Source organism: Orcinus orca, chromosome 10 (assembly GCF_937001465.1).
Source record: "Orcinus orca chromosome 10, mOrcOrc1.1, whole genome shotgun sequence".
NCBI lineage: Eukaryota > Metazoa > Chordata > Mammalia > Artiodactyla > Delphinidae > Orcinus > Orcinus orca.
Window position 1 is genome coordinate 43,341,890 of NC_064568.1, and position 19,478 is coordinate 43,361,367.

Genomic DNA, 19,478 nt, shown 5'->3' on the forward strand with positions numbered 1-19,478 from the left:
TAATAGTTTGCAACTCCCAGTCCCTCCCTCTCCCTTCCCCCCTCCGCCTTGGCAATCACAAGTCTATTCTCTATGTCTATAAGTCTGTTTATGTTTCGTAGATAGGTTCATTTGTGCCGTATTTTAGATGCCACATTAAGTGATATCATATGATATTTGTATCTCCCTTTCTGACTTACTTCACTTAGTATGATACTCTCTAGTTGCATCCATGTTGCTGCAAATGGCATTATTTCATTCTTTTTTTATGGCTGAGTAGTATTCCATTGTATATATGCACCACATCTTCTTTATCCATTCATCTGTCGATGGGCATTAGGTTGTTTCCATGCTTTGGCTATTGTGAACAGTGCTGCTATGAACATAGGGGTGCAGGTATCTTGATGAAGTATAATTTTGTCCAGGTATATTCCCAGGGGTGGGATTGCTGGATCATATGGTAATTCTATTTTTAGTTTTCTGAGGAACCTCCATACTGTTTTCCATAGTGGCTGTACCAACTTAACATTCTCACCAACAGTGTAGGAGTGTTCCCTTTTCTCCACATCCTCTCCAGCATTTGTTATTTGTAGACTTTTCTTATGGGTTTAAACGTGACCGGCATGGTGATGACTTTTAAACCTTATTCCAGCCCTGGCATTAAACTCATATATGGGCTTGATTGCCCAGCAGATCAACGTGGATGTTATCAAACTCAACTCATCTCCACTTGACTTCTTTCCCATGAACACTCGCTCTTCCTCTTATCAACAACCTCAGCAAATAACACCACAGCCCCTCTAATCAGCCCTACTGGAAACCTAAGCCCCACCCTGACTTCCAACCTCTTGAGATACACACATGCCTGCCAATTCTACTTTCTAGAATTTTTTTTGTTTTTTTACCGTAACTTAAAGTACATTAAGAGCTGATGGGAAAGGGTGCAGAAGTGAGGGTGAGATTGGAAACAAAGGAGAGGGGATGGAGATCGTGGATAGAGTGAGAGAAGTAAGGTTCCTTCATAGTACGTGTGGAGGGACAGGCCACTGATGGGAACAGGAAAAGCCGTTTGGTTTTGCAAAATAGAGACCCATTAAATGGTCGTTAAGGGGACTTCCCTGGCAGTCCAGTGGTTAAGACTCTGTGCTTCCAGTGCAGGGGGTGTGGGTTCAATCCCTGGTTGGGGAACTAAGATCCCACATGCCTCGCAGCCAAAAAAATCCATAAATAATAAAAAATTTGAAAACATTTAAAAAAGGATGAAGGCAAGTCATACCCCGAGGATGAAAGAGCTGGAGGTCTGAGAAGGTTAGGGTAGGTTTAGAACAGGCCGTGAGGCTGCGCTGAAGCCTTGCTGAGCTCTGCCTGATGGAGCTGCATATGAACCATCTGTTCTTTCTAAGTTTATTCTCCAATGAGGGAAACAAATTGCCGTCTCTGAAATCACCAGTGGAATCATCCAACTCCACATCAACCGTCTGCTTTTCTTCCAGCTTGCTTTGTTAAGTGTGCCCACAGCAACTGTTCTTAAACTTTACCAGGTGCTTCTGGTACTCTGAGCCCTGGCTTTTCCTTCTCCATCCATCAGATTCCTTTTTTCTTCCCTGGTAGTTTGATTTAAAAAATGTTTCAAGTTATCATCATTTATTTATTAATTTAAATTATTTCCTTATGAATTATTCAATTTATTTAAAGTAAAAAAGCAAATCGAAACAGTTTACCAATTTCTCTCCCCCTGCACCCCTGCCTCTGTTCTTTGTATCTATGAGCTTGTTTTTCATTTGTTTGTTTATTTAGATTCCAGATATAGAAGAGATCCTATGGTGTTTATCTTTCCCTGGCTTATGTTACTTAGCACAATGCCCTCGAGGTCCATCCATGTTGTTGCAGATGGCAAGGTTCCATTCTTTTTTATGGATGAATAATGGTTCGTTGTATGTGTGTGTGTGTGTGTGTGTGTATATATATATATATATATATATATATATATATATATATATATATATATATCTCTCACAGTTTCTTTATTCACTTGTCCACTGATGGACACTTGTTTCCATATCTTGGCTATTATAAATAATGCTGAAATGAACATGAGGGTGCATATATCTTTTAAAGTTAATGTTTTCATTTTCTTTGCATAAATACACAGGAGTGGAATTGCTGGACCGTATGGTAGTTCTATTTTTAATTTTTTGAGGAACCTCCATACTGTTTTTCACAGTGGCTGCACCAATTTACATTCCCCTCAACAGAGCACAAGGGTTTTCTTTTCTCTACATCCTCACCAACACTTACTATTTCTTGTCTTTCTGATAATAGACATTTTAACAGGTGTGAGGTGATATCTCATTGTGGTTTTGATTTGCATTTCCCTGATGATTAGTGATGTTGAGCATCTTTTCATGTACCAGTTGACCATATGTGTCTTCTTTGGAAAAATGTCTATTCAGACTCGTTCTTTCTTCACTTTCCTCCCTCTCCAAATTAGAAACCATGGCCCAACATTTTAATCTCTCTCAAAAATACCTTACATTCCCCTACCCTTTGAATATCTATCTCATATTCTTGGGAAAACCTCCAGCCTTGTATGAAGCCAACCATCTGCCTTCACCCTGTCTGTTTCCAGGCAGTTTTGAGCATTACTGGGAAAAAACACACAGCAGGGCAGTAGTAGTTGGGTGGAAAGCAGGATTACGGTGATTATATCACTAAGCACTGTTTTCTTTTGGGAAGCCATAGTTCAGTTACCTGCATTCGGATAAAGGAGAAAGCCACAGACCATGACACAAAAAGTGTCATGTATGTTTGTGTAATATACAAGGCACATACACACACACACACGCACGCATACATATATCAGGTTTACATGCATGCAGTAGAATTCAACGTTTTCAGCAAACAGTTCTATGCACAGAGTCATGTAACCACCACCGCAATCAAAATATAGAATACTTTCATCAACTTCCAAATTTCCCTCATACTTCCCCTTTGAAGTCAGTCCCCAAGCTCCTGACAACCACTGATCTGTTTTCTGTCCCTATAGTTTTGTCTTGTCTAGAATGTCACAGAAATGGAATCATACAGTATGTACCCTTTTGAGTCTGGCTTCTTTCACTTAGCATAATGCATTTGAGATCGAACCATGTTGTTGTTGCATGAATCAGTAGTTCTTTCACTTTTATTGCTGAGTAGTATTCCACTGTATGCACGAACCTATCAGAATTTTCCATTCACGAGTTGAAGGATATTTAGGTTGTTTCCAGTTTTTGGTAATTATGAATAAAGCTTCTGTAAACATTCATGTGAGTGTAAGTTTGCTTTTCTTTGAGTAAATAACTAGAACTGGTATTGCTGGGACATATGGAAGGTGTATGTTTAAATAAATATAAAACTGCTAAGTTGTTTTCCAAAGTGGTTGCACTACTAGCAAAGTGGTTGTATTCCTACTAGCAAAGTGGGATGCTCTGAATTCTTGTCAGCATTTGGTACTGTCAGCTTTAAAAATTTTACCCATTCTAATATTGTGTGTTGTGGTACTTCACTGTATTTTTAATTTTGTTTTTTTCTATTGACTAATGATGTTCTTTTAATGAGCTTATATATCATCCACCAAAGACATTTATTGGTGAAGTGTGTGCTCAATCTTTTGCCCACTTAAAAAAGTGGGTTATTTAATTATTATTGTGTTTTGAGAGTTTAAAAATATATATCTGGATATAAGTCCTTTATCAAATACATGTTTTGCAAGTATTTTCTCCCAGCCTGTGGTTTGCTTTCTCATTTTCTTAATAGTGTCTTGTGAAGAACCAAAGTGTTAAACTTTGGCAAAGTTCAATTTATCAATTTTTTCTTTTATATATCATGTTTTTTGTATTGTATGTGTGCTTTTTGGATTGTATGGAAGAGTTCTTTGCCTAACCCAAGATCACAAAGATTTTCTCCTGGAAATTTAAAATTTTAAGTTTCACATTTATGTTATTATCTATTTTGAGTTAATTTTTTGGTAAATGGTGTGAGATATGGATTGAGGTTCCATTTTTTTTTTTGCATATGGATATCTAATAGTTCCAGCACAACTTGTTGAAAAGATTCTCCACTGAATTACTTTTGCAATTTTGTCAAAAATCAGTTGACCATAATGTGTGAGTTTATTTCTGGACTTTCTATTCTGTTTCACTAATTTATATATCTTTTCTTTCATCAACTTGATTACTATAGCCTTACAGTAAGTGTTAAAATCAGTTTAGTGTAAATTCTCCAACACAGTTTTTTATTTTTGAAATTGTCTTTGGCTATTCTAGTTCCTCCACTTTTCCATAGAAATTTTAGTGTCAGTGTGTGAATTTCGACAATATATCCTGGTGGGATTGAATGGGATTATGTCAAGTTTATAAGTCAGCATGGGGAGAACTGTACATGCTATATCTCCCCATTCATTTAGGTCCTTTTTGTTTTGAAGTTTTCAGCATACAGATCACATACATATTTTGTTTGCTTTATACTTAAGTATTTCATGCTTTTAGGTACTATTAAAAATAGTACTTTTTCAATTTCAGTTGTTCACTGCCAATATATAAAAACATTGATCATGTACCCTGTGATCTTGCTAAAGTCACTTATTCTAGCTTTTTTTGGGGGTAGACTCTGGGATTTTCTACACTGACAATCATGTTGTCTGTAAATAGAGACAGTTTTATTTTTTCATTTCTGATCTGTATGTCTAGTTTTTGTATATGGTTTAAACTGCTATTTCACTTAGAACATTTTCTTTTTAGAAAAATATTTTAACAACATTAAGTCCTCGCCAAATTGGCTTTTTGAATCATTAAAAGGAGTTACAGCGGCTTCCCTGGTGGTCCAGTGGTTAAGATTCGAGCTTCCACAGCAGGGGGCACGGACTCGATCCCTGGTCAGGGAACTAAGATCCCATATGCTGTGCGGTGCAGCCAAAATATATTTAAAAAAAAAAAAAAAAGAAAGAAAGAAAGACAAAAAGGAAACAAAAGCAGTATTTACTGTACATAAAAACAGAAGATATTTTAAAGAATATCTTTCCTAGGCTCAGGCCGGAAAAAAAAAAAATTATCATATTATTTTGGCCAGATAGTTCCAGGACTGAGAAGTTTCCAGAATTGAGATTTTAAGGCTGAGTTTAGCAGAAGAGTAATAACCGCAAAGGTAGTCTATAAATTTATAATTCTATTAACTGAGCATGGAGAAAGAGCACATCACTTAGCAACGCTGGGGATTTTTATGTTTCTCTTTGTAAACCAGATTGAAAAAGAGGACCAAGCCGACCCCTCGGAAGAAGTGATGGAGGAGTTTCAAGTGAATGGACGGCCTCAGCTCCCGGACTCACTGCTTCTCAACCCACGTGCCCCGGGACAGGTTATCTGGCTTTGAATATGATGCAGGGGCACACACCTGCTGATGCAGCCACAGCCGATGCCCATAGTCCCCATGGCGCGGGGGCCACCGGGCAGCCTGCCTGGAGGTGAGAGGGGACACGTCTGTGTGTTATACTTCAGGCGGTGGGTCCCAGCAGCAGCCCTCAGGCTCCAGAGCTCTTTTGGTCTCAGCTATAGACCTTTCTCCCCCAGGATGTGCACAGGCCTCCAGGATCTTTGGCTCAGGATGGCCCCAGTGCCAGCCCACGTGTTGTCTTCCAACCTCTAGTCCCCTCCATCCCGCATCCTGTTGCCTAGTCTGACTTTTAACCTTTGACCTCTTTCTTTGTAATTAATCCTCTACCTGGGTTCCTCTCTCCCCCTGTGTCCTTTGGTTTCCATTTGACCTCCTTAATCAGTCCTCTGTACTAGCTCACAGTCTGAGGCACAGCTGGCTTTGGGGAAGATCCAAGTTCTTTTGTAATACGATATTAGGCTACCAAATGGTCCAGAGATGCAAGGAGATTCCCAGGGAGGGTACGAGCTGTCTAACTCCACATGTCAGAGGCAGTCGATGTGCTGTGTCAGGAGCTGAGAGGAAAGTCATGAGGAAGGAGCTCTCTCCCACTCCCAGGCCCCTGTCTCCAGCCTCACACAGGGATTTGTGAGTGTCTCCAACTGATCCTTACCCTGGTGAGAGCAAACCCTCTTACCAACCCATCTGGACAGTCTCAACTCCAGAACTAATTGCTTTGCAAAATGTGTAACCCTGGGTGAGTAATCTGGGCTCACGCACAATGCCCTGCCCACTTCCACTCTCCTGAGGGCTCCTGGAGACAAGCCTGCAAAGATGGCCCCTGTGTCCCACCCTCCCCAGCTCAAGACACAGGCAATGGCCCCAGAGCACTTACAGAGAACCAGAGGGCTGCTCTGAGAGTTGCTGTTTACAGGCCATAGAGCCCCAAATTCCTGAGAAGGGCTGAGGCCTGGTTCCCCTCCCCCTCCCCACTCTCCCTGGCTCAGCCCCTTTACATACTGTAGAGGAATCAGGAAAACTAGGAGAGGAACTTGGCCTTGGGGAGAGGATAACTAGGTCAAGGAAGGAGCGAGTTAGGCCAGTTAAGCCGTCCAAGACTTCCCTCCCTGCGTCTGAGTACATTCTGTGGTGGTGGGGTCTGAAGCCAATTATAATGGACCAGGGTTGGGGGTTGACTTCTCATCTCTTCTTTTTTTTTTTTTTTTTTTTTTTGCGGTACGCGGGCCTCTCACTGCTGTGGCCTCTCCCGTTGCGGAGCACAGGCTCTGGATGCGCAGGCTCAGCGGCCATGGCTCACGGGCCCAGCCGCTCCGCAGCATGTGGGATCTTCCCGGACCGGGGCACGAACCCGTATCCCCTGCATCGGCAGGCGGACTCTTAACCACTGCGCCACCAGGGAAGCCCTCATCTCTTCTTTTTGATTTGCTCCCACTATCTACAGTCCCAGGCTCTGGAAAAGGACTTTGATCTTGAGTATGGGCTCTCGATCAGGGTCACAGGAACTAAACCTCCACTCCACTCTGGTTCTACCACACCCCCTATACACACATACATGCTGGGGGTCATTGCCCCCAGGTTAGACAGAGGACCCATAGATCACCTGTGTTCCTGTGGATTGGGGTGCGTGTGTGTGTGTGTGTGTGTGTGTGTGTGTGTGTGTTTGGGAACTTGGCTTTGGGAGAATATCTTTGGGCTCATTTTGTCTCCCAGGCACAAATACTGGAGAGCCCCTCCAAGTCCAGGACCCTGACCACTGAAGCTGATCATGAGAAGACTGAACTCTAACACACTCCCTTCAGGGGCTGACCTTGACTTTGGGTTCCACTGTGTAGCCAGCAGTGGCCTCGTAGGAGCCCCTCTTGGGCTACTTTCCCTATCCAGCTCAGAGTTGAGGGATCAAAGGAGAGGGGTGAGGGGATCCGTCTCTCTTCAGGCTCCAGCGGGGTCCATTCCAGAAGCTCTTCCAGCTTGTTTTAAGCTGGCTGATTTGCTTATTGGCTTCTAAAGTTGGATTTGAAGGGTGGAGGAGGCGGGCAACAGACCCTCCTCCACTCCTCCAACACTTCTACTCAGGAGGCCCGTGGAGGGGAGGTGGAGCCAGGCCCCAACCCAAAAGGGTACAAAGCTCATTGTTCTTCCAGACTTGGTCCACTTCACTTGTGGCTCAGAAGCCCTTTCCCTACCCGGCAAGAGCACACTCTCTTGCCTCTTTCTGGTCTCTCCTTTTGTACATGTAAACGATATGTTGTCATATCTATTCAGTGCTTGTGCCAACCTCAGGGCTCCGTTCTTGCTGTTTATTCTACCTGTGACATTCTGGCCCAAGATCTTTGTACTCGTGCCTTCAGCTCAAATATCATTTCAGAGAGGCTTCCTTTGGAACTCAGTGTGGTTTCCATAGTTACTCTCTATCCCATCACTCTAGCACTTATCACCTTATGGAATTATCTTGTTCATATGTTTCATTGTTTATGGCTTGGGTCCCCATCTCCTCCTAATGTAAACTCCACAGTTGCCAACACCTGTTTACTGCCACATTCTAAGTTCCCAGCACTAGTCAGAACTCAATAAATGCTTGTTGACTGAATGGATGTTTGTTTGTTATTTTTTAAATAGGAATAATTTTCCAAAAGTTTAGATACTTTTGAGAAGTCAAAGGTGTCTATTGTGTTTAGCAACAAGGAATCTCGTAGGGCGACGACCTTGAAGGGCGACCTTGTAGGGCATCCTCCCTGGGAGTCAATGGGAGGTGAGGAGAGGAATTCGTGTAGATGCAACTCCCTCAACTAAGCTCGACCATGAAGGGAGGCAGAGGATGGGGCAATAGCTGGAATGCTCCGTGAACCCAGTTGACACTTGGGCCTGTTGAATGCTACTGGGAAAGAGGCAGTGGAGTGGGTGTAAGAGGCGGAGGAGGAGATAACTGATGGAGTCAGGGACTGAGGAGGTTGGCGGGAGGGATCTGGGACACAGGTAAGGAGATCAGGCATGGAACAGGGGTTCCTTCTCATTGGAAAAAAGGGAAGGAGGAAAGGAGAGCACAGATTCTTGTGGGTTTGCAGGAGCCTGAGGCAGTTCCTGCCTGTGGCTTTGATTTTCTTTTGAAGTAGGAGGTGAAGTGGCCTGTTCATAAATGGGAGTGGCAGTGGCGGCGGTGCGGCAGGGGTCAGAGATATGAGGGCAGTGGAGAGGGTTATAAAGAAACCAATTTATCAAAGGTCTTTGAAATCTTCTTAAAAAAACCTGTCTCCAGATGACTTTCATTAATTAATTAATTAATTAATTTACGGCTCAAGGCAATATTGTGCCACTAAGTCGTTGCCTACAACTTCACATTTAAATGTAAATCTAAGATCTAAATCTGAGACCCACATAGTCTCAGATGGAAGATGTAAGAGTTGGAGGAAAAAAAGGCAGAGTCTAATCTTCCCAAGGAATACAGAATCATGAGGAAGCTTTCTCTGTGGGAAGCTGCAAAAATGCTGACAGATCACAGCGAGATGGGGCTGTGCTGTGAGACAGTAATTTGCTGAGCGTCCATCTGGGCTGCTGTTCGTTCTACCACCAGAGAAATGTGGAAAGTCATTCTCCCAGGAGAGCGTCCTGCCTGACTCCATAGCACATGTCTCGGCCCCATTAATAACATCACTAACAGGTACTTACTATCTCTGCTGAAATAAAATGAAGTGTTTTTAACAGACAAAGATGATGCTGTTGACCCAATAGTAGGGTGTATATTTGCAATTTGGAGGGATTTTGCATACTCACTCTTCTTATTTGTAACACAGGTACACACTTGCAAGAATGCTGGTTAAGAATACTGATAAAAATTTCTTTCTAATGAGTATCAACTGTTATCTATCTCATACCACATAGTGTTTTATGTTTGTAAATGGAAGAAGTTGGTTATGGCCTCCGTGGCCATTGAAACCATGACCTTGACGTTATTGCTATTGTGTTGTGACCTAGAAGTTGCCAAACTGAGCTTGGTGGAGCCCTGGGGCACTCGGAGATGCCACCTTATGAGATGAGACGGATGTGGAGCTGACAGGCTACCTCCATGTCAACTAAGGCAGCTTTCAGGGTCTATGTTGACTTCTAATTTTATATAAAGGGTCCCACTGGGGTAAAGGAGCCCAACAAAATCCACTTTCACGGCTGAGAGCAAAAATTTTGGGGTGTGTGTGCCATGTGGCTTATGGGATCTCAGTTCCCTGACCAGGGGATTGAACCCATGCCCTGGCAGTGAAAGCGCCAAGTCCTAACCACTGGACCACCAGGGAATGCCCAAACATGGAGAGAATACTTATGTTAGTAATTTTCTAAGTGATTTCTTGAAGAGTGTATTCTTTGGCATCACATTGCAGGTTTGGGTTTAGTTGATGAGTATTTCAGTGACTACTTATTTCCTCTTAGGCAACAGTTCACCTACCACCAAGCTGAGTGTTTTGACTTTTGATCAAGGTTTATGCAAAGTATGGATGAGCAAAAGAACATAGATTAGCAAACAGTCATGATAGTTATTCCTACACTTTTCCTTTTAAGCAAATTTATGAAAAAGTGTTATATTCAGCATATATTATATTAAAACCCATCTCTGTTGCGCAAGCTACGTTAACTGTATAAACTACGTTAGTACATAAAGCAGGTTTGAGGAGAATGGAGAAAGTGAGAGACATCAGCTCAAGTGGTGGTCATACTTTATAGTAAATCAAATACCTATCAGATTTGAGTCATTTGGTTCAAAACGATCTCTTAACAACAAAACTAAGTTCTAAGAGCGTTAACCTAATTACCAAAGTAACATTCACATTGGATTTTGAAACACCTGAACTATCCCAAGGGTCCATTCATAACCTGAGGCTGGAAGCCTGGGGGAGCAGGTAGTGATATCTGGAGAAGCTCCTCTCTAGAACCCAAAAGTTGTATGTACTTTGTAGAGGGAGAAAGGTAGATAATCTCAAGTCATTAGGGTCAAGAAAGAAGGTACTTTCTTAGGGCAAGAGGATATATGTTTCTAAAGTTTTCTTTAGCAAGGAGCTGTAAGCTCACCAGGAAGAAAGGTTGGGAATGTGTGGGTCCATGTTTGAGAAGATGGCTGATGGCAGTGTTAGTGGTTTATATTTATGACAGATATTCCTGATAAAGATAGGAAGTTAGTGGCATCACCATTAGCTAAGTCAGCCCTCCCTGGAGAAAGTAAGAGCTCTTAGGGCCATTCTTTGTTAATGAAACCACAGCAAGGCCAATATTAGAGGCAGATATTTTAACAGATCCTGAAAATAGTCCTTTGGTCCAGGTGGTGGTCCATGTACAGCCCTGTGTTGACCTCCAGGCAAGTCTGTTTGATGAATGGTGAAGTGGAGATATCTCGATGTGTCCACCATCAAGGAAGGTTGGGTAGTCTGTCATTCAGAGGGTGTGGGATTCAGTAGACATTCTGGCAGTTTTTCATCAAGTCATGTTTGCAGATCAGAGGGTAAAGTTTTCCTGACACCTCATAGGTCCCTCTACCCAGGTGGCAGCCCATTCACAACGCATTCACTTGTAGGCATGCCTCTTCCATAGCAAGAAGGATGTGAAGGGCACAGTGGGGTCGAGGGCCCCAGTACTCCCAGGGAGTGTGCTCAGGGAGCCAGCCTGTCTCCCAGGACCTCTCACTGATGGGATTTACTTCGTGATCTTCCTGGATTTGGTTTATTTCTGAAATCTCTGAAGTACACCAATCTTTGGATTTGCTATCTGCAATTTCTATCTCTGGAAGGCAGCATCTCTCTTCTCTCCAGGAAGAAATCTTGATGCATCAAAAAGAAAAAGCCTGGTGTCTTGGGCTTTTTTTCCCCACAGGGTGATCCAACAGATCTTTACATAATCTATCTTCACTATAATTTCTCTTCTGTTTCTTGAACTCTCTGTGAATATCCCCTTCTGCAGCTGACAGCTTCTGTTCTTTCTCTTCTGGCTTATAAGTTTTCTGAGTCAGACCCCTTAACAGAATCTTAGTTTTCTGCTGATGGAGATCATTAAAGAATCTCTACTGCCAGCTGCAAAATTTTGCATTTATTTTCAACTAGAGCTTTGGCTGCAAGCAGTGAAAAAAAAGAATCATTTTCCAACGTTTTTCTTCCAGCTGATGCCTTGCTGACACCTCATTATTCGGCTTGGAATGTAAATGGTGTCTGTTTTCTTCAACTTTTGTTAATGTGGATTTTGGTCGCATTTGACTTTCCTGACTCTTCTTTCATCTTACTGTGGTAATCTGCCAACCAAATCTTTATTTTTAAAATGATCCTGCTCATTTCATTCCCTATGATTTTCCTCCTCTGATGCAAAGATCATGATTAAATGGTTTTAGCTGCATAGCGTATTTATTGAGAACTTCAACTCCATTATTTTTCTAAGCCACAGCTTCTTCCTGAGACTTGAGATCGCTTACCGATCCTAGTGGGTAGGGCTGGGAACACCAAAAAAGCTAGGGGCAGAAGGGGACCACTCTGCCCCCATTGAACTGCTACCCTTCCTCTCCTTCTAGCTCCTGTCTTCCTTCCGTCTCTTTCCCTCACCCATCTGTTTTCTCACAGCTTAAGTTCACAGAAGATCTTGGTGTTTAGATTTCTAGCAGAGCTACTAACAATTTTATGTATTTTTATTGCTCTGTGTTTCACACTGTCTTTGCTGCCTTCTCCAGATCTTGTTCTTAGCTGCTAACTGAGATTCCACCCAAACCAGCACCACTATGATTCATGCAGGTCCCCACGGTCAGGTGACCAAGAATGACCCTGAGAGGGGTGCTGACCCACATCCAGGTGCATTCTGGCTCCAGGCCTCTCCAATCCCAATTTTCTTCGCTTCCGCAAGTGGCCTGGTACAAAGGTACCATCATGTCACGCAGATGCGTTCTCTTGAGTTAGGATGGTTGCGTCATTGCTGAATCTACCTCTGTAACTTGCTTTCACCTACAGTTTTAATTTGCTGCTACTTTCATTGACTCAAGTCTCCAAAAGTCCTCAAATACTTGAATGCAGCTTCTCACGTGATACCTTCCCTTTTCTTCTGGTGTTAGTTTCCCTTCAGTGAACTTTTGAAGTCCTCATAAGAGAATCTCTGGAGTCCTACTGAAGAGCTGGGAGTATTTAGCACCAAACATGTGTGTGTGTGTGTGTGTGTGTGTGTGTGTGTGTGTGTGTGTGTGAGAGAGAGAGAGAGAGAGAGAGTGAGAGAGAGAGAGAGATTCTTCCCTTTTTGTGGCTTCTTTCCTTCTGCTGCTTCATGTGTTCTGGGGGAGGTTGGCTCCCTTCCTTCCATCCTTGATTCCCTGTCACCCCTGCACTCAAAATCACATGCAGATGGGAGGTACTGAGCTCCTGGCAGGGTAAACCCAGCGGTGCTCCTTGCCCAAACAGCACGAAGGTTTGGTTGGCATGTCATTCCAATATCCTCTCTCTTTCAACTTGTGAATGGAAAAGCATTAGTGTACATGTATCACCCAACAAAGCTTTATAAAGCTGCTTCTTAAGGCAGCTCTGTTTTCTGAACACTTCTAACCCCTACTGGGATATAACTGATTTAGAACAGGGTTATACAGTGACTTTCTCATACAGGGAATTCATGCCAATGAAATTGTTTAACCCAGGACATTATTTACACAGGGGAAAAAAAATCAGGGGTGTGTGTGTGTGTGTGTGTGTGTGTATTTTCCCTTCCTAAATAGAGAACTCATTTTGTCTCAAAATCTAAGGCCCCATTTAAAATTTTCAGAGGACTACCTGACCTTTGCTCTCCACCCATGTGTTTTAGGAGCTCTCCTTTCACATGGGACCCTGGAGCAGTAAGCACTTTTTAATTTATATCTAAGAGATCAAAACAAAAGGGTCTGTCCTCAAGTTCATGGACAAGTCTTCTCATCACCAATGTCACTGGCCAACAAGGTCAATATTTTCTGACTGAGTAAATAATGAAAATGTACTGAAGAGAAAATTACTTAGAGATTTATTGAGTAGTATGTAAGTAAAGACTCAGAAATGAGAATTCCAACCATCAGGCAGAGGGCCCAGATGACAACTTCGGGTGCTCAAGGTCACACAACTATTCCAGAAGATAGCTGAGCACACCTAAGAGTACGCTACCATCTCCTCCATCCATATGGGGCTGGATGCCTAGATTCACAGGGGCATTTAGTACAGCCTGGGTCGGCTAGCGTTTGCGTTATTGGTTGATGGGCTCATGGGTGGGAGGGTGTAGGGATGGGTCTGGGCCAAGGGCACAGATCAGGGCACCTCTCACACTCTCCAGAGAAGTGGAAGTTGACTATGGCAGCTATCACTTTACCATTGTTAGGAAAGGTGGTGTGTGCGGTGATTCAGAGTGAGGGAGCTGAAACACACCTGTGGTCAAACCCCTGTCTGTTATTGGTTGTGTGAACTTGGATAAGTGACGAAAGCTCTTTAGGCTTCATTTTATAGATAAGGACAATTAAGTAGGAAGAACATGCAAGGAATGAGCGTAGAGCTGGCATGTACAAAGTACTCACTCAGTAAAACAGGGAAACACGACACTCATTCTCATAGTCATAGTTCTCTTCACTACTTGTTTTTACCTCATGTACTTATTTGCATACTTATCCCGTCTTTACCCCTAGAACGCAGTCCTCATAAGGTCAAGGACCATGGTTTCATATCCCTGCGTTGTTTCTCATTCCCCTCGATTACATGATATGGACAACTGTCATTTTCTGGGATTTATGGAAACAGCTTGAAAGCATGGCCTTGAATCTCCTTTTGGCCCCTTTTTAAACCTTCATTTCCACTATGCTATTGATTTGGCAGAGTGTGGATGTGGTCTACTTTCCACTCTGCTGTGGTGAGCAGACTCTACCTAGAAATGTGCCATGTTTGCAATTCCTTTTTAAAAGATAATAATAATAGTAAGAAAAGCATCATCATTAAAATAAGTATGTCATTGTCTTTCTTAAGGTGCGCTTAGTAACAGCTTGTACACAAAAGGTCCCCTATGCTGTATGACTTCCTGTAAGACACTTCCTCCTAAAACTTTCAGGCTGCTCTCATCCTCCAGCTCATTTACTCAGGGATTACATCTGTGTCTTAGAGAAAAATGTGATTATTTTCCATACCCTGGCCCTAGTGAGGAATAAATCATTTCATCTGAGGAGCTGCAGCTGCAGACTCTATGCCAGGGGAAGACTAAATGTGAACTCATGTAATCCACTCAGAAAAACGAAATGGGCAGAGTCCTTCCTCTGTTGCAGGGTCCTCTGCCTTCATTTGTCAGAGTATCTAGAAGTAGATAATGATATAATGTCAGGATCCCACAAGGATCCTTGCCACTATTCCAGAGAGTAACTCTCATGATCAAGGTACTCGATTTTTTTTTTTTTTTTTTTTTGCGGTACGCAGGCCTCTCACTGTCGTGGCCTCTCCCGTTGCGGAGCACAGGCTCCGGACGCGCAGGCTCAGCGGCCATGGCTCACGGGCCCAGCCGCTCCGCGGCATGGGGGATCTTCCCAAACCGGGACACGAACCCGTGTCCCCTGCATTGGTAGGCGGACTCTCAACCACTGCGCCACCAGGGAAGCCCAAGGTACTCGATTTTACTTAAGCTTTCAGAAAATAATAATCTATTGAACTGAAATTCTTTGATTTTTCAAATATTTTTTTCCTCTGCTCTGAGCAATATTTCTGAGTATTCCTATTTAAGCTTTATCTGCAATGAGTATTTATAAAATAAGATTTCATTTGAATATGCTAACCTCTCAGTATAATATACATCTTGATTTTTAAAACATTAATTAGCTGATTTCTAAACATACACTCAATTTCTTGATATTTCCTATCTTGCTGTCTACATTTGGCTATTTTGCAAACATATAATACCTTCACATAAGAGTGAATATAGGGGGCTTCCCTGGTGGTGCAGTGGTTGAGAGTCTGCCTGCTGACGCAGGGGACACGGGTTTGTGCCCCGGTCTGGGAGGATCCCACATGCCGCGGAGCGGCTGGGCCGGTGAGCCATGGCTGCTGAGCCTGCGCGTCCGGAGCCTGTGCTCTGCAACGGGAGAGGCCACAACAGTGAGAGGCCCGCGTACCGCAAAAAAAAAAAAAAAAAAAAAAAAAGAGTGAATATAGTAAATTAATATGTTTTCCAATTGTTGGCATTGAAAGTAGTAGGTCAAAGAAAGTTTCAGGAAAATGGGCAAAAATCCCTGGATTCTGGAAAGGGCAATTATAACAAAAACTGGGCTCAGACATGGTTTTGTTTCTCATTAGCTGTATGACTTTGGTCAAGTCATTTGACCCATTTGTGTTGTGCTTTCTTTATTTGTGAAAGTGAAAGGATGACGCCTACCTCACCTTCCCTTTCTCACAGGGCTACTGTGCAGACCAAAGAAGATAAACTTTTTGAATCTAAAAGATTTAGCACACTCAGATGGAAATAAATTTTCAGAGAGGCTTTTGTAAAGCAGGCTAGTTGACAGAGGTCAGCCAACCACTTTGTAGTCATCTAGAACTCTAGGAACCTGACTGCTGTGATGACTACTGTGATCAGATAGAGTCTAGGCAGTCTATTTATTGATATAGAACAAGGTCTGGAGCCAAACTGGGCTGAGAAAAGGATATATTGGTCCCCATCTCTGGACCTAGAACCATGTATGCACTAGGGCTAAGCAAATTGAACAAAGCTCCCTGAGGTGGGGCAGGCTTTGGGAACATGAAATATTTGGTTAACCAAAGAACTCTGCCTTGCCAAGTGGTATTTACAATCCTGGGGTAGAGCCAAACGGCTCTGGACAAAGGAAGGGAACAATCATATGACCAGAAGGCATGAGGTTCTAGGATTTTCCCAGCTTCAGACACCTACCCTCAGTATGTATTTCTGAAGAAGGTGGGGGAGGTCAATTGAGGATGCACAGACACAACCACTGGGAGAATAACACAGAGTTTTAGTTTGACAGGTTTTTTTTTCCTCTCAACAGCATTTTGAAGATATTGTCCTATTGTCTCCTGACCTCTGTAATTGCCAATGAGAAATGCGTTGCCAGTCTGCTGGTCCTTCCATTGTAAGTAAGCTGTATTTTCCCTTTGGCTGATTTTGAGATTTTTCGTTTTGTCTTTGGTATTCTGAAGTTTCACTATGACATCACTAAGTATGGATTTATTTTTATTTATTTTGCTCAGGACTCAAATTTCTTCAACCTGAAGATATGTGTCTTTCTTCAGGGATGTGCAGAAAAAAGATATTGTTGTACAACCACCATAATGGCAAAAATTAAAAATTATCAAGTTTTGGCAAGGATGTGGGAAAAATTCTCATAAGCTACTTATGAGAATTTATAAACTATTACAACATTTCTGGGCTGCAATCTCGGGGTACTAGCAAAACAAGATATATCCAAGAAATATAATCCAAGAAATATCTATCGTCTTGGAAATCAAAAAGAAGATATGAAATAATTCCTGGTTTGAAGAAAGAACAGAATTAAAAGCTATATGGAAATGGTCAACAGTATTAGCCAGACACAAACATGCTTGGGGAGGTAAGGGAGACTACTGATTAACCCGGGGTCTCTCCAAGGTTACAAGTCTTAGAAAACAAAGATACTTGTTCAGAGTCAATTTTTTATCTGGGTTGTACTGTGGTTTCTGCTCGTTTCTGACATGGCAAAAGGGGGAAGAGTTAGAATGTACCCCTCCCTCTCTCCCAACTTTCCTTTGGTAACAGGTAAGAAAGCACAGTAGAAGATAATGGAACGTAGTAGAATGTGGAGGGATGTAAAATGGACAGTATTAGGTGGAGGGAAACTCAGAGCACAGGAGAGCGAGGGCATCGGGGCCGGCATTCTGCTGGGAGCTGGGGCGGCCAAGCACAGGCAGATGCCTGAAGCACCAACCAGGCCATGGATCTGTGTCCTTGAGAGAGCACAGCCAGACCTAGCCAAGCTTAAAGGGCAAGTGAGAATCTGGGGGCAAAGCCAGGGGAAGTCCTGCTCGAGGTGTGGGGCTGGGTGAGAGGGAGTGCCAGAAGTAGGGAGGAAGCATGCTAGACTCAGATGGGCTGTAGCTCAGATCGCCATACTCCCGGAAAGAGGAAGCAGGACGAGTACTGTCCCAAGGCAGCTGGAGGGACAGAGTGTCCTGGCTTCCTCACTTGGGGAGGCCACTTCTCTGTGGAAGTGGCAATAACAAGGCAGGGAATCAAACTACACAGAGCCTTCAAGTAGAAATGTTCCCTGCCTAAATTCAGGTGCTAAATGAACAACAAAAAGAGAACCTCTACCATGAACAGTTTCCAACGATGAGATACCTGAGGCCATTACATTCCTGGGAATAACACCAGGGGTGCCATGACAGACCACCTGAAAGAACAAATTAGTGGGCCAGCCCCACTCAGACCCAATGAGGAAACTTCACATTCCTTTAGCTCGTTTTAGATTTTGGTAAAGCCAGACCCCATGCTCCAAGTTTGCTGGGTTCTATCCTCCATATCGTCCAGATGATACACAGTTACTACAGAATGTGACATCGAGGAGAGAGCATGGTGTGTATTAATTCATGTAAAAAATTGGATATCACACAGAAATGTTAATAACTAGAAATTACTGAATTCTCTATGTTGTCTGTTGTGGAAATAAAGGCCTCTGGGGAATGGATCAAAAATATCTGGAAATTACTTGAAACTGGTGAATAACTAAATGGAATTATAACTAAAATGTACTATAACCCAATTGTACTTTTTGTCTTTCAAGGGTTGGCTCCAGGGAGCACTACGCAGTGAATATTACAAAAATTACATAAAGCTCCGAAAGCTACTCTATGTAAATTTCTTGAGTGGGAATTCTCAACCATAATGTTTGGCATATTATTCTGATAATTCTATATCAGAATATAGAATTGTATAGTATATCAATTGATTTTTTGTTCTGACATTTTGACCGGTTTTGGTAAAACTGAGGTGTGTACCCAGAGTTGTCCTGATATATGCTTAAAAACCAGCCCTCTGGGTGGAAAGTCCTGGTTGATAGTGTTTGCCTATTTCCATGGTGTAAATACTTCCATTATGGCTGATTGTAAGCTACAAACGTGATATCACTGAGTGCAGAATTGGGAAGAGATGTGCAAAGCTGACCCTTGTGAGTCGGTACAGGACACTGTATATACCTATGGGCCTGTATGAAACTACAATTTTTTACTAAAAATGTTGCCCTGTAAATATATGAAGGCACTAGTGAAAGAAAAAATATAAAGAGAAAATAAATTCCAATTGGGAGCTCAAATGGAAAAAATTGACAGAGGATTTTTTAAACTTTGTATTCTACGTTTTATTATTATCTTTTATTAAGCAAACAAGCCATCTATGTGTCACCCTGAGTGTTCCAAAATCTTAGTTTCTTTGGTGTTCCCCTAGATGGAGGCTAGGGTCTCTCTCCTTTCAGATACTGGTGCTAAGACGATGCTGACCAAAGAATCGATGGGACCTGCTCACCGTGAAGCTAGTTTCAGGATGGCTGAGCTGAGGGTGGAGACAGAAGAAAAGATGTGGAGGCTTCTGAATTTGGGGAGGCAACACTGATATTCAGACTTCTGGTTTGGTATGATAATATATTGCTTTTAAGAAATTAATACTCATGGAAACAAGAAAAATCAGTTGTTCAAAAATTGAAAAAAAAAAAAGAATGGATTGATAACCTCTTCTGTTAGAGCAAGTCAAGAAGAACTTATTAAAATTGAGATGAATTGGAAATATCAATGGACATATTTTTAAAGGAGGCTTTATCTGTTCCGTCCCTACAGTGATTTATGCTGTTGGATATTTTTGCTGCCATCTGCCAAATTCCAGTTGGAATGTGGGACAAGCTTATTTGTGGAACTAGTGCTTGTGGGTTCTAAAACTATTCTCCAATGAAAGGAACAAATGCCCTTGGAGGATAGTTGACTCCATATTTCTGGGCAGGGAAAAAAAAAAATCAGGATTAGTTTGTAGATTCTAGATGTTGAAAGAAAACAAGGTTGCATTAAGGTATCAGAGAGTCATAAATCCATAATGATGCAAAAGAGAAG

At 42.4% G+C, this 19,478-nt stretch overlaps 1 protein-coding gene across 4 annotated transcripts in view; it reads left to right on the forward strand.

The window, feature by feature from the left end:
• The window catches only part of MOBP (myelin associated oligodendrocyte basic protein), a 42,926-nt gene extending 23,832 nt beyond the window's left edge, over positions 1–19,094 (forward strand). For 2 of the 4 annotated variants that reach the window (XM_049693622.1, XM_049693624.1), the window contains 3 exons: positions 5,257–5,476; positions 16,397–16,480; positions 16,599–19,094. Coding sequence is in view for 1 of the 4 variants with exons in the window: in XM_049693624.1 (XP_049549581.1) it covers positions 5,257–5,296 (40 nt within the window). In the remaining 3 variants the exon portion in view is untranslated. Of the gene's footprint in view, positions 1–6; positions 5,030–5,256; positions 5,477–6,668; positions 7,994–16,396; positions 16,481–16,598 lie in introns of those variants that run through there. The other 2 variants (XM_004277852.3, XM_049693623.1) reach the window with 2 other exon arrangements.
• The last annotated feature ends 384 nt before the right edge of the window (positions 19,095–19,478 follow it).